The sequence below is a fragment of the Epinephelus moara genome, chromosome 15, assembly GCF_006386435.1.
Source record: "Epinephelus moara isolate mb chromosome 15, YSFRI_EMoa_1.0, whole genome shotgun sequence".
NCBI lineage: Eukaryota > Metazoa > Chordata > Actinopteri > Perciformes > Serranidae > Epinephelus > Epinephelus moara.
Window position 1 is genome coordinate 77850 of NC_065520.1, and position 16260 is coordinate 94109.

General features: G+C 43.9%; 1 protein-coding gene across 2 annotated transcripts in view; it reads right to left on the bottom strand.

Annotated features, from left to right (window-relative positions):
- Nucleotides 1-10560, bottom strand: part of zgc:65895 (uncharacterized protein LOC393546 homolog) — a 37289-nt gene extending 26729 nt beyond the window's left edge. The window contains exons 1-2 of one of the 2 annotated variants that reach the window (XM_050063190.1): nt 10181-10560; nt 7735-10030 (exon numbers count right to left, since the gene is read on the bottom strand). In XM_050063190.1, coding sequence (XP_049919147.1) covers nt 7735-9797 — 2063 coding nt within the window. In that variant the 5' untranslated portion in view covers nt 9798-10030; nt 10181-10560. Of the gene's footprint in view, nt 1-7734 lie in introns of both variants that reach the window. The other variant, XM_050063189.1, reaches the window with a different exon arrangement.
- Between the last annotated feature and the right edge of the window lie 5700 nt (nt 10561-16260).

The window sequence follows — 16260 nt, forward strand, 5'->3', positions numbered from 1 at the left end:
AGAGAGAGAGACACAGAGACAGAGAGAGAGAGAGAGAGAGAGAGAGACACAGAGAGAGAGACACAGAGACAGACAGAGAGAGAGAGAGAGAGAGAGAGAGACACAGAGAGAGAGAGAGAGAGAGAGAGAGAGAGAGAGAGAGGTGGGTAGATGTGTGTAAAAGAAAACCAAAATAAATAAAGCCCAGTCATCTCCCTGGAAGTCATAGAAAAACTCAAAAACACACATTCACTCAGTTTGTTCATGCCAGGTTGACAATCTTGACATCAAGGAGACCCTAACACTTTCTCAGAACAGGAGATGAGGAGAGGAAAGCTCTGCTCCTGCGCTTTCATGTGATATGCGTGGCATTTCTGTGCGACCCTGCATTCGTGAGTAATCCATCCAAGAGTAATGTGTGTGCAGAGCTGTATGAAATCTTTGTTATACATTATTTTAGTGAAACTTTATCATTTTTTTTCGCTGCAAAAACATCGGACTACCGACAAGTGCTTGGTCTTGTCGGAAAGCCACGATTCCGCTGGCTTCTCACTATGACGGACGGTCGCGGAGAAAATCCACAGAGAAGAACAATCGATCTCCTTACTTTTATTCGCTGTTTCCTCCGGTCACGCAGGGGTCAGAGTCGGAGGCTGAGAGGCTGAGCTGCACGAGTCTGCTCTCACCTGCGCCACCAATGCTACAGTGATTTGTTTTCCACTACAGGGCTCTACTGTGCAAGCATTTTAACGTTACTCGCATTTGCGACTAAAAATAGTTTTGTGCGAGCAAAATAAATCCTTCAGCACGCTGTGCGAGTACAGATTTCAACCAGCAGCAGAAACGAAAGGCAAATCCTGCCAGTTGTGGGTTGAACGTGGGTCACAGACACAGACACGGACAGGAATACGTATTCCTGTCAAATAAACAAACCTCACTGCACTTTAGGGACTGTTCTTAACTTGTCAGAGGAGGAGGGTGGCTGGTTGATTTTTATTTATTTTATTTTGATCCCCCCTATGTTAATCACTGATTGATGCTGTTTTTGAAGTATGAATAAGTCAATAAGTAATTTATTCCATTGAAATATCATTGATGTATTATAGAAAAGTGATTTATCTTTTTATAAATGACAAAAGGCACATCTGCCTCATTTTTGCTGTGGTATCCTGATACTACTCAGAACCGTGATACTTTCACTGGTATCGTACCGTGGGTCCCAATTTTGGTACCGTGACAACACTAACAGATTCTGTAACGTTATTTGACGTAGATGAAAACAAATGTTGTACAAATATTCTTTCATTTGTTCCATTTTAGATGATAGCAGTGGACCAATATTTTGTTTACTTACTTACTTAGCACTTATCTCTTGTTTAGAATAGAAACTCAATAAAATTTATGTTGTTGACACCAAAAACCTGTAAGGTCTACTTATTCTGCACAGAAAATTCACAGGTGGAATCGATAAAGAATCGGATCGATAAGCAGATTCGATAATGGCATTGATATCAATAAAATCCTATCAATTCCCTGGGGCGTCGGTGGCTTAGTGGTAGAGCAGGCGCCCCATGTACAAGGCTGTTGCCGTAGCGGCCCAGGTTCAACTCCAGCCTGTGGCCCTTTGCTGCATGTCACTCCCCCTCTCTCTCCCCCCCTCACGCTCATCTGTCCTGTCAATTAAAGGCTTAAAAATGCCCAGAAAAATATCTTTAAAAAAAAATCCTATCAATTCCCATCCCTAATATGTGAACACTCCAAGAGAACGCAGACCCCCTCTGAAGCAAACCGAACTCAGACAGCCTCTCCTTCGGTTTGCTTCAAGTCCACCTTGTGAACACAAAGCCCTCCAGGTTCGCTTTGCTCTTCGCCACTGTATTTATCTTTCTAGATCACATGCTATTGCTGCGTGACGCTTGAAAAATCAGGCAAAACTATGTTAACCTGTAATAGTTGCAAGGACACAGGACGAGGAGTAGTTTAGTCCAATGAAGATACCGCACATCTCCATACGTGTTATCAATTTTATGTTATGTAGAATACATCAGACGGAAACAGCCTTCAGCACAGAAACACTAAGGTTTTCCTCCAATTTTAAGTTCATCTGAAAGCGAGGGGCTTCATAACCGCACCGCAGTGCCATGTCAAAGTAAGTAAAAACAAAGCTATGTCAATATATATTTTATATAGGCTGTAGTGTGAACAGAAAGAGACCTGAGTGCTCTTTCAAATGAACTGACAATGTGAGCACAAAAAGTACTGAGTCCCTTTTCTGTTGGTCCACGTTTTGGTGCACATTAAGAGGACTGAATTTGTTTATAAAGGACTACATGTGAAAACACCCTTCGTGTATGCTACAACGACCGGCCCTTATCTTTAAGCAGGAAATGAAAGAAAAAGAAGCTCCTATCTGTGACTAACCATCTACTGTTGCTGGGAAGTCATGACATGATTGTCAGTGCTTGTAAAAACAGATCACATACACAGCCTGCATCCCCAGAACAACATGCAGCTCAGTGTCACAATATCAAAAATATCCTGTCTCTATTAGAACAAGGCTCTTTTGACAACCTCATGTGCTTTGCCAGGCTAACAAAAAACACCTTGACTCTCTTACATCCACCTTTGGCACACCTGTTGACTGTTTAAAAGCCGGTCTTGACTGATTGATGATTATAATTTTGTATTCAGGCTGGCGGTGCCTCTTGAACGCTGCTGCACACGTTTACTTCATTAAAATAGCAGTAAAACGCATAAAGAAATTCAAAGTCAAAAAGAATGCTGCTAATATAAAACTGTGGAGAAACGCTGCGTGAATATTTTATGAGCAAATAATCAATAAAGATTGCACCTCTAAGTTTTATGGCTCCAACGGATGAGGTCATACAGATAAATTGCCCCAGTAAAGCACTCTGAATGTTGTATGACACTTCATATCTCTCTGACATTTAGTTGGCTGTGAAATGTACATTAGCACTGTATGGTGTTTTTCAACAAACAAGCACATGATTCACAAGTATTTACACACTCAACACCTGGGAAAAGGAAATACTTAGATTCTTTTGGTAAAATGTGTTGACTGACGAATAGAAAATTATTTATGGCATTGTAAATTATCCCAAAATAATGCCTTAAGCAAGTGTGTTCAATATACTAAAAGGTATTATTGTGGTTTAGGCTCACTGCCAAAACATGTTGTACTAGAAGAAAGACCGACTGTGCTCACATAAGCACTGGTTTGTGATATTATTACTCTTATTTCTGCATCAAAACAACTTGTAGAGTCACACTGAGTGGTGAAACAGCTCTACAGCTAATATAACTCAGTTTAAAGTCCATGTGCATGCATTTCTTAGTGCTGTTTGCAAGGCTACAAACTGTGGTATAATATAAATAAATGTATTCTCTGCAGCCCGTATGAAAGTCTCTACACATGTTGGTGCAAACAGATAAAGTTGTGTGGACATCACACATAGACAACAGGTGTATAACATACTGGAAGTCTGTATACAAAAGTCACGAGTGTTTTCCTTCAACTGTGAAGCGAAGCTGGCAGCCGCCCAAAAGTCAAATTATACCGGCGCAGACCTGCAGGCTGAAATTTCACCCGGGGAGGCACGAGGGCCCGATGAAAGCCTTGATTAATATCACAGTCCTCGCGGCACTCTCACTGACACTGAGCTCAATGACAGATATAGAAACAGACAGCAAAGCAGGTGAAAGGACACAAGCAGAGTCCTGCACAACACAGACACGCCCTCACATCCCTGTTTTACAACATGACACAGCTCATGCACACAGCTGAGCTGCATGAGGCATTATCAGAGTCATGACAGCTGCAACGTGATGCTTTTAAAGAGCCGAACTGGACACTGACACGACTGAAATTAAGAATGGCTGCAGCTTATTTGTGCTGTGTGTACTACAATCATCCTGGACAAATATTTCTTGTTGTTTAAGTAACATACAGACGGTCAAAACAAGGGATTTATCACAAACATTTTGAGCCTAGTCACTGTCTTCTTACTGGAGTTGCACTGACTAAGTCTGTCATTAGGGTTACCCAAATTAGAGCAACAGTTTTCATAATTGATAAGTCATTTCCAAAGCAAAAATCAAAACACTTCCCTGGTATAAGTTTCTCAAATTCCTTAGAATTTCTGCTTTTATCAGTTTTAAATCTGAAGGTTTGTGGGTTTTGGGCTGCAGGTCGGACAAAACAAACTATCTGAGGACATTTTTCAACAAAATGATCAATTGAAAAAGTCATTAGCACATTTATCAACAATAGAAATGAAAGTTGCAGCACTAATTCAAATATTGTACTGTAAAGAAAGCACTTTTAGGGCTGAGCCAAATGCTTCAAAGCTTCCATTGTTGCCATTGTATTTGACAGCCAAATCAGTATTCGAATGCATTACCCCAAAAATCCCAAATAGCCCATAAATTAAAAAAATAAAAATCCAACATTATTCATCATGAATAAACATAAATTATTGTAAATTATTTGTTATTCTGGTTTAGTCACCAGCAGTCGAGCACTACTTTAACTGGGATAGTTTGATCACACATGGCAGGTTTACAGATACGCTAGCAAGATGTCAAAAAAGTGTCTGAAATAGTTTCAAAATTTGTGAAAATGATCCCCAAACAGTTGAGTGGCTGTTCAATACAAATATTCAACAACTCATGCTCATTAAAAAAAAGAAAAAATAGCTCAACTTATGTCGGGCTCACACTACATGGCATTTCTGTCTGTTCTAATGGACACTATGTCACATTACGTCATAAAATCGTACCGTGACTTGGCCGACAGACATGACAGACTACATGATGGTCCACACCAATCATCCCTGGTCGTCTTTCACTGCGTGCGTGATGTCATCTGGTTATTCTTGTCCTATTCTAATTATTATTATTATTTTTTTAGTCACTGTGTCTTCTCATGTGCCAGCTGAAATTTTACTGTAGTGATGTTTGCTAGCCTGATGCTAATAGCAGTACTCACCGTAGTGATGTTTGCTAGCCTGATGCTAATAGCAGTACTCACCAGGTTTCCTTTTTCACTCTGTTGTGGTAACATCCCTAGAGGAAATATCAAAAGCCTGGGTGTTGCTGCTGTACAGTTGTCTACAGCAGCAGATCGCTCTGTGTTTCTATTGGTCAAAGTGGCAGCTGTGACGGGAGAAGTCGTAAGCAAGTAAAAGAAAATCAAACATGCTAGACTTTCTGTTGAGGTGTCAAGAGGAGTCTCAGACGCTGCGTTGGTTGTCGTCAACTATGACACGCTACACGAGATGAAATGATGGATGTTCACGTACGACACTTGTCATTCACGATACGAGTCGACACTGTACGATGCTGCGTCAAGCTATAATTGGGCTGATATCGTGTATTGTGAACCCGGCATTAAAGCAATCTCAGTCAACTTAGGGATCTCCAACTGATAATTCGAATCTTAGACTTTCAAGGGGCTTATATTCCTTTTTGTAGCTATTAGCCTACAGCTAATGTTACATGCTAACAAAGTGGCTAATTGTGACGTTATTCTAGGTACACTAACTGAAAACTGATGTTTCCAAAAAGTCTGATTCATGTTCCCATTGCTCATCTCCTCCACCACCCTGTCGAAGCTTCAACACCCAAAACCTGATATTCGGGACAGCCCTAAACAAAAGGATTCAAAGTATGTGTTAATTTGTCGGTCTGATGTACATTTATGCCTCTGCTTGTTTAAATGGTAGAAAGACACAGTAATGCCTTCTTTACTAAGTCCTGAAACTGTTACCACCGATACAGGTGTTGTTCTTGGACACTGTGAGATCATAACTAAAGGTGCTGACTGTTCAACATTTCATACACACTGTTGCTCACTCTCATTAGTAAATACCGGTGTGAACACCTCAAGGTAATGGGAAAAACCTGTAAACTTCACTATGGCACAGAATGCTCATAGCTTGGAGGAAACACTACATGTATGCAGGGAAAGGAGAGGGATATACTGGAACAGACTCGTGTCTGAAAGAAGGCAGAGGAGAAAAGTTTGGACAGACGTGATGAAAAACTGCAAAAGGAGAGGAGACAGAGAGAAAGAAAAGAGGGGGAAACAAAGGGAGATAAACATAAGAGACAGAAAGAAAGCAGAGACAGAGAGACAGAGTCAGATCGCAGCATGACATGACCGTGACTATAAACAAAGCAGACACACTCACACTTGCACTGTCTGCAGGACAGTGGCTGATTCATGACAAGAAGACGAGCCGACAAACGGACGGACAGACGGAAGCACACTTACAGAAACCATGCACAAGACACACACAGTCATGATGGGGTGCCACGAAGTGCTGACAAAAGCCTCCACACAGAATACAGCCCTGCTCTGTCTACTGTTGAATGTGACTACGTCAACAGTAAGGCAGCAGTTGTTGCACCCTCCGTCTCTCCGTTCCTCGATTTCAGACACAATTGGAACAGCTGAAAATACATAAACACTTCAGCTCACCAGTGACCCGCTGCGCTGGTTATTGAATAAGAAGCATGTTTACTGGTTAGCTCAGCAACTGTTGTTTTAATCATGGAACTACTAAGAAGTCTGTCTCCATTTCAATTACAGCATGTATTAGTACAACATTTGGGGGAACTTTTTATTTGCAACGGCTAAATAAAAGCCACAATGCTCAAGAATATATTCTTGTATTTCCCTCATGGGTTGCTGGGTGAGGCTGGCTGTATTCAAACTCCCTCCATACCCTGGAGGCATTATTGTTGCACTCACAACATGAAACTCCTGCTAAACCAGAACACAGGACAGTGGTAACACTAGACTGCTGCCACAACAGAGCTCCATTTCTCTGCTGCGAGACTTAGCCAGATTTATGCAACACAACTCCAGATCAGGCCCTCTACTGTCTCTGAAGCACAGACTCTGCAAGGCTGCATCTTCAAATGGGGCACGGGAGGTTTTTTTCCCAGCGCATCAACTGTATTTAGACCAGCCATGTGTTTTCAGAAACTACCTGCAACTGCAGTAACCACTTCTGAGCTGAAAAACTCTCAGCCACATAGGACTGAGTAATTGTACACATAAATAAACTGTTGCACAGCTCCCTTGGGGTGCTACAAATCAACAGCTCCAGTGTCTAATAACAGACTAAACCTGAGGGGAGATGGGGGAAAAAGGGAGATGAAAATACTGAACGAGAAAGGAGGGATAGCATGAGGCAGCGCAACAGGGAAAATGTAGCATTACTGACACAAACGGTCCTGAGCTAATGGAGGTGGATGTGTGATGGTTGGGGGTCGATGGGGGCAGAACATGTGCTGAGTCACTAGCTCCCTCGGTGACTCAGCAGCTCCACGGCCTCTACTCCAGCCACTGATATTTTTACAATAACATGCCCAGTGAGCTGTTTTACACCCGCTGTGTTTTGGAGGCTGACAGCGCGGCCTCAGGGGACAGGGGAGCAAGCTAATGTAAAACTAGGCTTGTAGCTGTGAATGAAACTCAGCAAAACCAGACAGAAAAGCAGTTGCAGGATGATGTTACCAGCATGACAGAGCTGTTACATTGTGAAAACACCATAATCAGACCTTGCAAATTATGTTTTGCTTTCTATATTGCTGCAAAGGTTAAGTATTTCTGATGAAATGTTACTATGAAATGCCTTAATTACAATTTTAACTTAAAAACCTTCATTGACAAAACAGTTTACATCAGAATAAACAGTTTTGGCAGCACAGGCCATCAATCCTCACCTGTCCTCCTCTCCTTCAGTGTGCTGAGTCCTGAGGCCTGCAGCAGCAGCCATAAAGGCGCTGGCTTCAGCCGACATCCCCATGTGGGCCAGCGTTCCAGCAGCACCGCCGGCCTCTGCAGCCCCCTCTCCACCTGCTGCCACCCCGAGCCTGGGCAGACCCAGCAGGCTTTGGTGCTGGAGCAGAAGCTTCTGTGCGTCCTCCAGCTGGGATGTTCTTATGGAGCTCCCTCCTCCAGGGACCTGGGTGAGGGTCGCACCCAAGGTGAGGAGAGGCTGGAGGTCAGCTCGTAGTGCAGTCAATGGCATGTAGGGGGTCCCATGGGTGGGTGCTACTGGGCCTGTTGCAGCAGCGGGGGGCTGGACTTGTGGCTGTGAGAGAGGTTGGGGTTGAGCTGGGAGAGTCTGTTGCTGTCCTGTAAAAGTTGCTGTGGCAGGTGGGGCCACCTGACCTTGAAGGGGCAGCTGCTGAGTTATGCTGACCGGTGGCTGTGCCGTGACCCCTGGAACAGGTGTTATGGAGATTCCTGTTGTAACATGTGGCAGCGGAGGCTGAACCTGGGTCTGAAAGGGAGCAGTGGGCTGGATAAAGTCTGGCTGTCGGACACTTCCCGGGGCCATGACCCCTGCATGGAACTGAGGTGCAGGGTAACCTGCCTGAGTCTGGTGGGGATCCATAGTGTAGGGCAGCTGCTGGGGTATTACAGGGGGAGGCTGACTTACAGCGGCCTGTGGTGTGGCTGTAGGGAGAGTGACAGGAGCCACTGGTTTCTGCAAGTGTGCCCCAGCAACAACATCCTGGGGTGCAACATATGTCAGAGGAGCGGTTTGGGCCAGTCCCTGGGGTGGGCTCTGCATGGCTTGTGGACTGGTGAAGTCCTGGCTCGGCAGCTGATAGGGCTGAAGCGTGTGAGGTGGCTGTACAGCAGGTATGCTCTGGCTAACCCCAGCATTACCTGCCTCAGTCTCTGCAGCCACCTCTGCACCTTTTGGTGCTTCAGATGTAGTTGAATGAGGAACCTCCTTTTCATAGTACTCTGTACATGTCCATCTTCCTTTGCGGAATGGCTCAGAGTTAGTGTCCAGTTTGACCACCCTAAAACGAGAGCCAGTAGCTGTCTGAGTTTGGGTGTGCTGAGTTTGAGTGTTGGAGGCAGCAGCAGACGGGCCTGCTCCTCCTCCGACAGAAGCTACTTGCCCACTCACACTAGCGTTATCAAACCCTGCAGGCCCAGAGGGAAGGACTGCAGCAGCAGTGACAGCAGACATATTTGAAACGTTCACACTGCCCTGTAGTGGATCAGTGGCTGTCCCACCAACAATAAGGGCTAATGGTTGGGTTGTCCCTCCTGCAGCTTTACTGGTATCCAACATTGGTGGCCTCTGTGACTGGCTCGGCCCGGCTTTGGAAGCAGGGCTGGAGCTAGCCAAGGGAGCAATAGGAAGCGATGGCAATGAGGGTTCACCTCCTCCCAAGCTATCAGAGTGATGATGGTGGGGCTGGTTGTGTTGCTGAGGATAATAATGAGGATGCATGGTCCCATTTACCATAGAGGTGTGCTGCTGAGACCCCTGAGGGATGGAATGAGGGTGAAGAGGCTCGTTGGGTGACACAATTCCAGGTGTGTCGACCCCATGGAGACTGTTGAGCGTCTCATCAGAGGAGCTTCTCTCCGGCACACCTGTATCGGTGGCCCTGGACACGGAGACATCCAGCATATCAGAGGAGGAGAGGTCCTCTGTGTGCGACTCATCCATGTCATCATAGCTCTCAGTGTCATCTGCTAAACTGTTATTGCCGCTCACATTGATCTGAGCTGAGGTGACACTGGTTATCTGGAAGCCACTCTTCTTCTTCACCTGAGCGCCAGCAGACTGGGACTGGGGCTGGTGGTGGAGTGCGGGAGAACTTGATCCAGCCTGGGTTGGGTTGTCGTCGCCCGTGTTGACTCCACTGCCGCCGGCTGCGGAGGAGGCAGACGCACCGCTGCTGCCCCTCCTGTAGTGGAAACCTTTCCTGCTCCCGGTCCCAGGCGGGTCTCCAGAAAACTCTTGGTGGTGCATCTCTGCCGTCAGTGAGTTACTAAGGGCCAAGAAGTGGACGGCTGCTGGCGCTACCTACTAGCTAAAACAGATGCTAGCTAGCTGGGTCAGCTGCAGTACCGCGATACTAACGAGCCATAAGTGAGAAATCAGATGATTTATGTCCTTTAAAAATCCAGCTAAACGTTCAGGGCTGTAGTCACGTTCAAACTCAGCTTATGAGCGACCTCCTTCTTCTTTCCACATGTATCCAACTCCAGAAAGATAAAAACACTGTATTAAACGAAGCAAACAAAATAAACAAAGAATGCGAAATTGAGCTAGCCGCTGGTTAGCTTAAAGCTGTACTGGTGATTAGCTACGCTCTCCTAGAACTTGGTGTACCCTATCTATTTACTACTTACGATTATTTTGCAGATATTAGTGTCACAATCAAGCACACAGCAATAAACCCAGCCCTTGATAGTTCACTCAGGTGGTCTTCAAAGTGAATGCGAAAGCTTCTTAGCTGACCGGTGTAACGTTATGTCGCAGGAAATCAGTCGTCGCATCAATTCCTCTCAGACGTCGAGTCTCCTTTTACCCGACACAAAATAATCCTAGTGAGGAATAAACTCCGTCTGTGGTTAACAGACAACGGTGTCCGAATAGTATCCGTCTTTGTTGTGGTAAAAAGTGTCCGTCAAGTCCATGTCGGTGTCTTACCGAGTCCGTGTTTGCTGTATCATTGCCGGTGAACAGCAGCAGCTAACGGCCGGGCTGTCAGTCTCACAGGAGGGAGGAGGAATGCAAACACTGCAACTGCGCATGCGCATCTCAGCCCATTTTCCTCCAGGCTTATGCAACGTTCAGGCGCAGCTCTTAAATCGGAATGTACATAATCCATGCATTCAAACATGGCCGGTCGACTTTTTTTCTTATAACGATCGATTTATTCAAGTATCGATCAATTTTTATTATTCTGGCAATTTCAATATCAGTTAATTGAGCTTTTTCCTAAGTATTTATCACTTGAACCAAATGTCCATGTTCAGAGAAGCTGTTTTACAATATTAACTAAGCATATGAAGGCAGCACTAGACCAGGCTGTATTTTTTTCCAGACGCCACTGTTCACTGACATTGATAGAAATTAAGTTTTCCATTATTTTGACAATTTCATTATTAAAAAAACTATTAGAAAAAGCGTTTAACAAAGTATTTAACCCCTTATGAAAAATTGGGCCAAGTCATGTCCTACCAAAACTAGAATTACCGCCTCATGGTTGTATGCCTCCACACACCAGTTGAACTTACAGTTCACATCCACGACTGTGAAAACATGGATGCTTCACACACAGCCTCCCTCTGCTAGCACAGAAGAGCTATACAATCAGTACAGTTTCAAGGAGGACACCCATGATTAGTGTCTTCCTGAGATATTTCACTAAAGGCCAGGAAAGTGTTTTTATGGAACATTACGATGTGACAGTGAAACTGACCATTGTATATAAAATATCATAGCTTCATCATTATATCCTGTCAGACATCAGTGCGTATTTTTGTTGTAATTGGTAGGGGTGTAGAAGGTTTAATAGTCAAGACTTTGATCTGTTAAAATATATTTTCCAAGCCTAATTGAAGAGGATTTTTTTTTTTTTTGTACGAATTCTGAAGAATGGGCTATTTATCACCTAGAGTAAATGTCCATGTTCAGAATGTCCGTTTTACAATATTTGCTTGGCCACTGAAGGCAGCACCAGACCAGGTTGTGTTTATTTATTTTCCTGGACCCCACTGTTTGCTAAGTGCTACCATAAGCAAGCCCTAAACCAAACACTGCTCTTTGAGGCTGCTCTAAGTTTTTTCCTTATTTATTTGCTAGTTACTGGTTAATACATAACAAATGAAACCATTATCTAATATTTACCACAATACACTAGACTGGTTTTCCTCACAGCAAATACAATACACCACCTTTAGGAAAAGTTTCAGCCTGTTTCCTGTATTCAAATAACCCTTTGATGGACAGGATACAAAGCCAATCATTGCTGACATGTCATGCAAAACAAGTCCTGACACAGAGATAAAGTAGAATCATGTCTTCATATAGGACACGCTTGTGTTGCCTGTTCGGTAGAAGTCAGAAGTTATATATATCCTCCTATATGTGCCAATCCCAAACCACTCAAATTCTGATGTAGCTGTCGGTTTTGTGCCTGCCCTCTCACGTTAAACATATGTCAGCAGGACAGCAGCTGTGACTGATGTGTTGCCATAATAAAACTGGAAAAAAAAGTAAAGTAGTTGAGGCACGCCTGTCAGAGCACTTCCAACATGTCAGCATCACGGCTATTCATGAACACATGACATTCACCTGTAGGGGAGGGTGAGCTGTGGGAAAGTTCCACTCTGAAGTCTGATTCCAAAGGTTGCATAACGGTGAAACCACAGAAAGTAAACAGACAGACGTAAGCCATGCTTTTTGTAAACGTTCAACCTGAACGTCAGGACTGTCCCTGGACAGCCTCAGCTTCAGCTGATAGGGAGTTTAGACAGTGTTTAGTTAACAGGAGTTATGTCAGCCTCTACTTAAATTTGAAATTTATTATAAAATATAAAACGCTCACTGTCACAGGACATTTTCCTCTGAGCAAACAATTTGTATTCATAAAGAAATGTCACCGTGATTAATTTTTCTGCATTTGTGTGTGAAAAATGTTTGAGAATCTCTTTCTTTATCTTTTTATTAGGGATAGACGGATAACAACAATATAGAATTATAAGTGTAATAAATGCATTCAGTAGTTAGCACGTAATTTTAAATCAAAATTTAAGAATCTATTAGTTTCAAAATGACATAAATCAACTCCTCAGGTCCACTGTAATGTCCTGTGTCCTGTGTCGGTCACTAGCAGGGATGACATTTTACCTGTTGCAAATCTCTGAAGCCACAAACTGTCAGCTATTCTTATAATCATGAATGCATTTTTACACAGACTGTCATTACTACAAGCGATTACTTTTGCATTGTCACACTGTCATTTGATACTCTGTTACTATCAAAATATCGAATACACCCTCTTTAAGTAAGATTTTTTTATTTAATTACTTGTCAGTTGCATTAAAAATTCTGTTTTTATTTCTCTCAATAATGTATAAAAGATTTCACTGCTCAGAAAGCAATTCTTTAGAGTTAAACTAGGCCTACTAACTGGAAATAACCAGTCAAAATAATATTAGTTAACATCATAATTTGTACCTGCATCATGTCATATGCGTCCTTGACATTTCAGATACAGTGTTGCATTATTATTCAGATGTCCAGGTGGGGTCTGGGTGTGTTTCCATATCCTGCGGTGACTCAATTGTACACCCGCCCACAGTGTTTTTCTGTCTTCAGGCCACAGCGTCAAAGACTGAAGGAATGCCTGGTCCTTTGACAGCACTTTATTAGCTTTGTGCATGTGGACGGCTGTAACACAGGAGAAAATTCTTTAAACGTTTGCTGGGTGAAACTTATTACTGCAGACTCATGTGATCATCTGGTTCATGTCTCAATTGTCACATTTACATTTTCTGAGTCTCACCCACCTGTAGGCTTAGCTCTGGAGAGTTTGCTGTATGCTTATAAGACTGACGTGCTGCCTTCTGCACCAACAAGACTCAACACATGCAAAACTGATGGACCTTCTGCTGCTATGGGTGTTCTTGCCGAGAGTAATATCGAGTTCCGGTTTTGCTGGTCTGGCCCAGTGTATGAGCTTTAACTGGTTTGATTTAATTCAAACTGACCGAACCAGCATCTGTCATCATGACACATTCTGACAATGTAAAAAGCAGCCTACATCAGCAACCATTTTATATACAAATATACAAAACACTGAGCATGCAACACATCAGCAATTGATTTAGAAGAGAGCAACTGACTGATAAAGTAGAATGACTTTACTTTTCACTCTGTTGTTCATATTTCAGCTTCTATGGCTCCTGGACCCAGGCCTGCCACGTGAAGGACTCTGCAACCACTGACATCTCCTCGTTAGTATAGTGGTGAGTATCCCCTCCCCGTCACTGGTGCTGACAGAGAGGGCTGGGCTGGCTGGGTTGCATCTGCCTCAGAAAGAAATTGGGTTATGAACGCAGAAATGTCCTTCTGTGCAAGTGATCTGTGTTTTTCCCAGTCAAGTGGAACAGGGCGACAACCAGGCTCCCCAGTGTCTCTGTTTGCCACATGAAGTCCTGGATATTTTGGATGTCCAGTAACCCTAACAGAAGCACCAGTTGGCTAAATTGCCTCATGTGACCTTTCCAACAATTTCCTCAGTGGTCCTCCAAGATGCCCAGTGCAGGTGCCCCCCTGGTTTTGGGTCCAGCACTTTGAAGGCTGCGTAACAATCCCTGATCAGAAATATAAAGCAATGTACAAAACAAATTCAACTTCTAAAACACACTATGACCATACGAATAGAGATATTTTCAGAACAGATTGAGATTATGAATTCTGAGACAAAAATGATTTACTGACATACCTAGCCATCCACTGGTAGCTGACTGGCACCTTCCCAGTATGATGACCCCCATTCAACATGTGCAACAGAAGATCAAACACAGCAGTACAAAGATGCAGGGACCCCTGGTGGAATGGAGGGGAATACCAGCAGATCTCAGTCATTTCCAAAATTCAAACTATGTAGTCTATAGAAGACGAGAGAGATGCACTACACAAAATTCAAGCACAGAGCAATTGCTCCATTGGGCAAAAAGAAATTCATCACATCAACCTGCGGTTTGGGCAATGCAAAGAGTAGAGAAAAGCAAGCAGGTTGTGGTCTGCGTAGACCACCAAAGGAGCACTACCAGAGCAAACATGGACTTCAAAATGTTGCCAACATTTGATCTTGGAGACAGTGAGGTATATAGATATAGAGACAGGGATAGGGATAGAGATAGAGATAGAGATAGAGAGATATAAATAAATAACATTATATATTATTACTAGTACCAAAATTCCAAATGTCCAGCCAAGTCAAATGCAGTGAGACAAGAACATTAACCTTCCACAATGCCTAGCCCATATTTCAGCTACTGAAGCACACTGAACTGGAATTGCACATAATCGCTCAACAAAAGTAGCACCCAGAAGGCCCCTTCAACCAAATTTCAACCAAGTCATCCCAAGACGCACACAACAAAGGAGACCAAAGCTACAACAAAACTCACCCAACCAAGACATGAGCGAGCACTTTCTACCAGAACTGCTAGACATAAGCTGCAACACTCAATATTGCCTTATGTATCATGTTGCAGGGTTTTGTTTTGTTTTCTTTGCCACTTTGCTGCAGAAAATGGGGGCAAAAATATTGTTTCTATTTCATTCACAAGGTTGTTCTTGCTGTTTGTGAGCTACTGAAAGTGATTCCTGGTACACCCCTCTGGACGGACATGACGGAAGACACTGGAGTTTGTGACACATCACACACCAAACCAGAAGCGATAACCATGAGATTTCCCCCTGCCTTTCAGAGCTGAAGGCAGCACATAGACAGACCTGTGGGAAAAGGGACTGTGGGAAAATAATGAAAAGCAACCATGTCCAGCGCAGAAATGTATGCACCAGGAATACCGTCATGTGTTCATTGGTGGTTCAGTGGTAGAATTCTTGCCTGCTATGCGGGAAACCCAAGTCCGATTCCTGGCCAATGCATCATGCATTTACTGCTGTCTGGAATCAGCACTTGCACAACAATGTGGTCAGGTCTCTGTCCACACTGAATAGGTTAAATATGCTCTTCTGTAATGTCATGTAACCAAACCACTGTACCTATCAGCTTAGCACTTGAGATCATACGGAGGACGGAACAACTTAAAAGATGTAAGTACTTGCTGTCCTCCTCTTTTGCACATTATAGGCATAATCATAGATGTTACATAGATGTTTCTGGGACGGCCTTTTTGGCCATAAACTACTAGCTATCTCTGACCATGGGTTCCCTCAAAGAATAGGCTGAACAGGGAAATTAAGCTGGGGCAAACATTTAGGGCTCTAGTTTCCCAGTGCAGCGCAGGGTGGCGCAGGGTGGCGAACCCCGCGCAGAGCTAGTTTCGAGCAGCGCAACCCGAGGTGCGCTCAGTTTGGTAGTTTGGCAGACCGCGGTGAGCTGAGATGGGTGTGGCGGCGCAGCAGGGGGAGGTGTCGACAGATCCAGCTTGGCGCAGTGACAGTTTCGTGCCAAAAGGCTTCACTGAAGGTGCGCTAAAAGCTCGCCAGCTAAAACCAGGTCTACTGTCAGCGCAGGCGGAGCGCAGCCGGTGTAAGCCGAAGTTTGGCTGACCGGCGGACAGTGCGCACACGTCACCAAAACCTCACAGGCAGGGTTCCAGAATATCAGGCACATTAACAATGCAATAAATACCCACAAAACCACTATTCAATGCAACTATCTGCAATCAGCACATAAATGTATCTCTATATCGACTGTCCCTACACATCTGATGTCAGATCA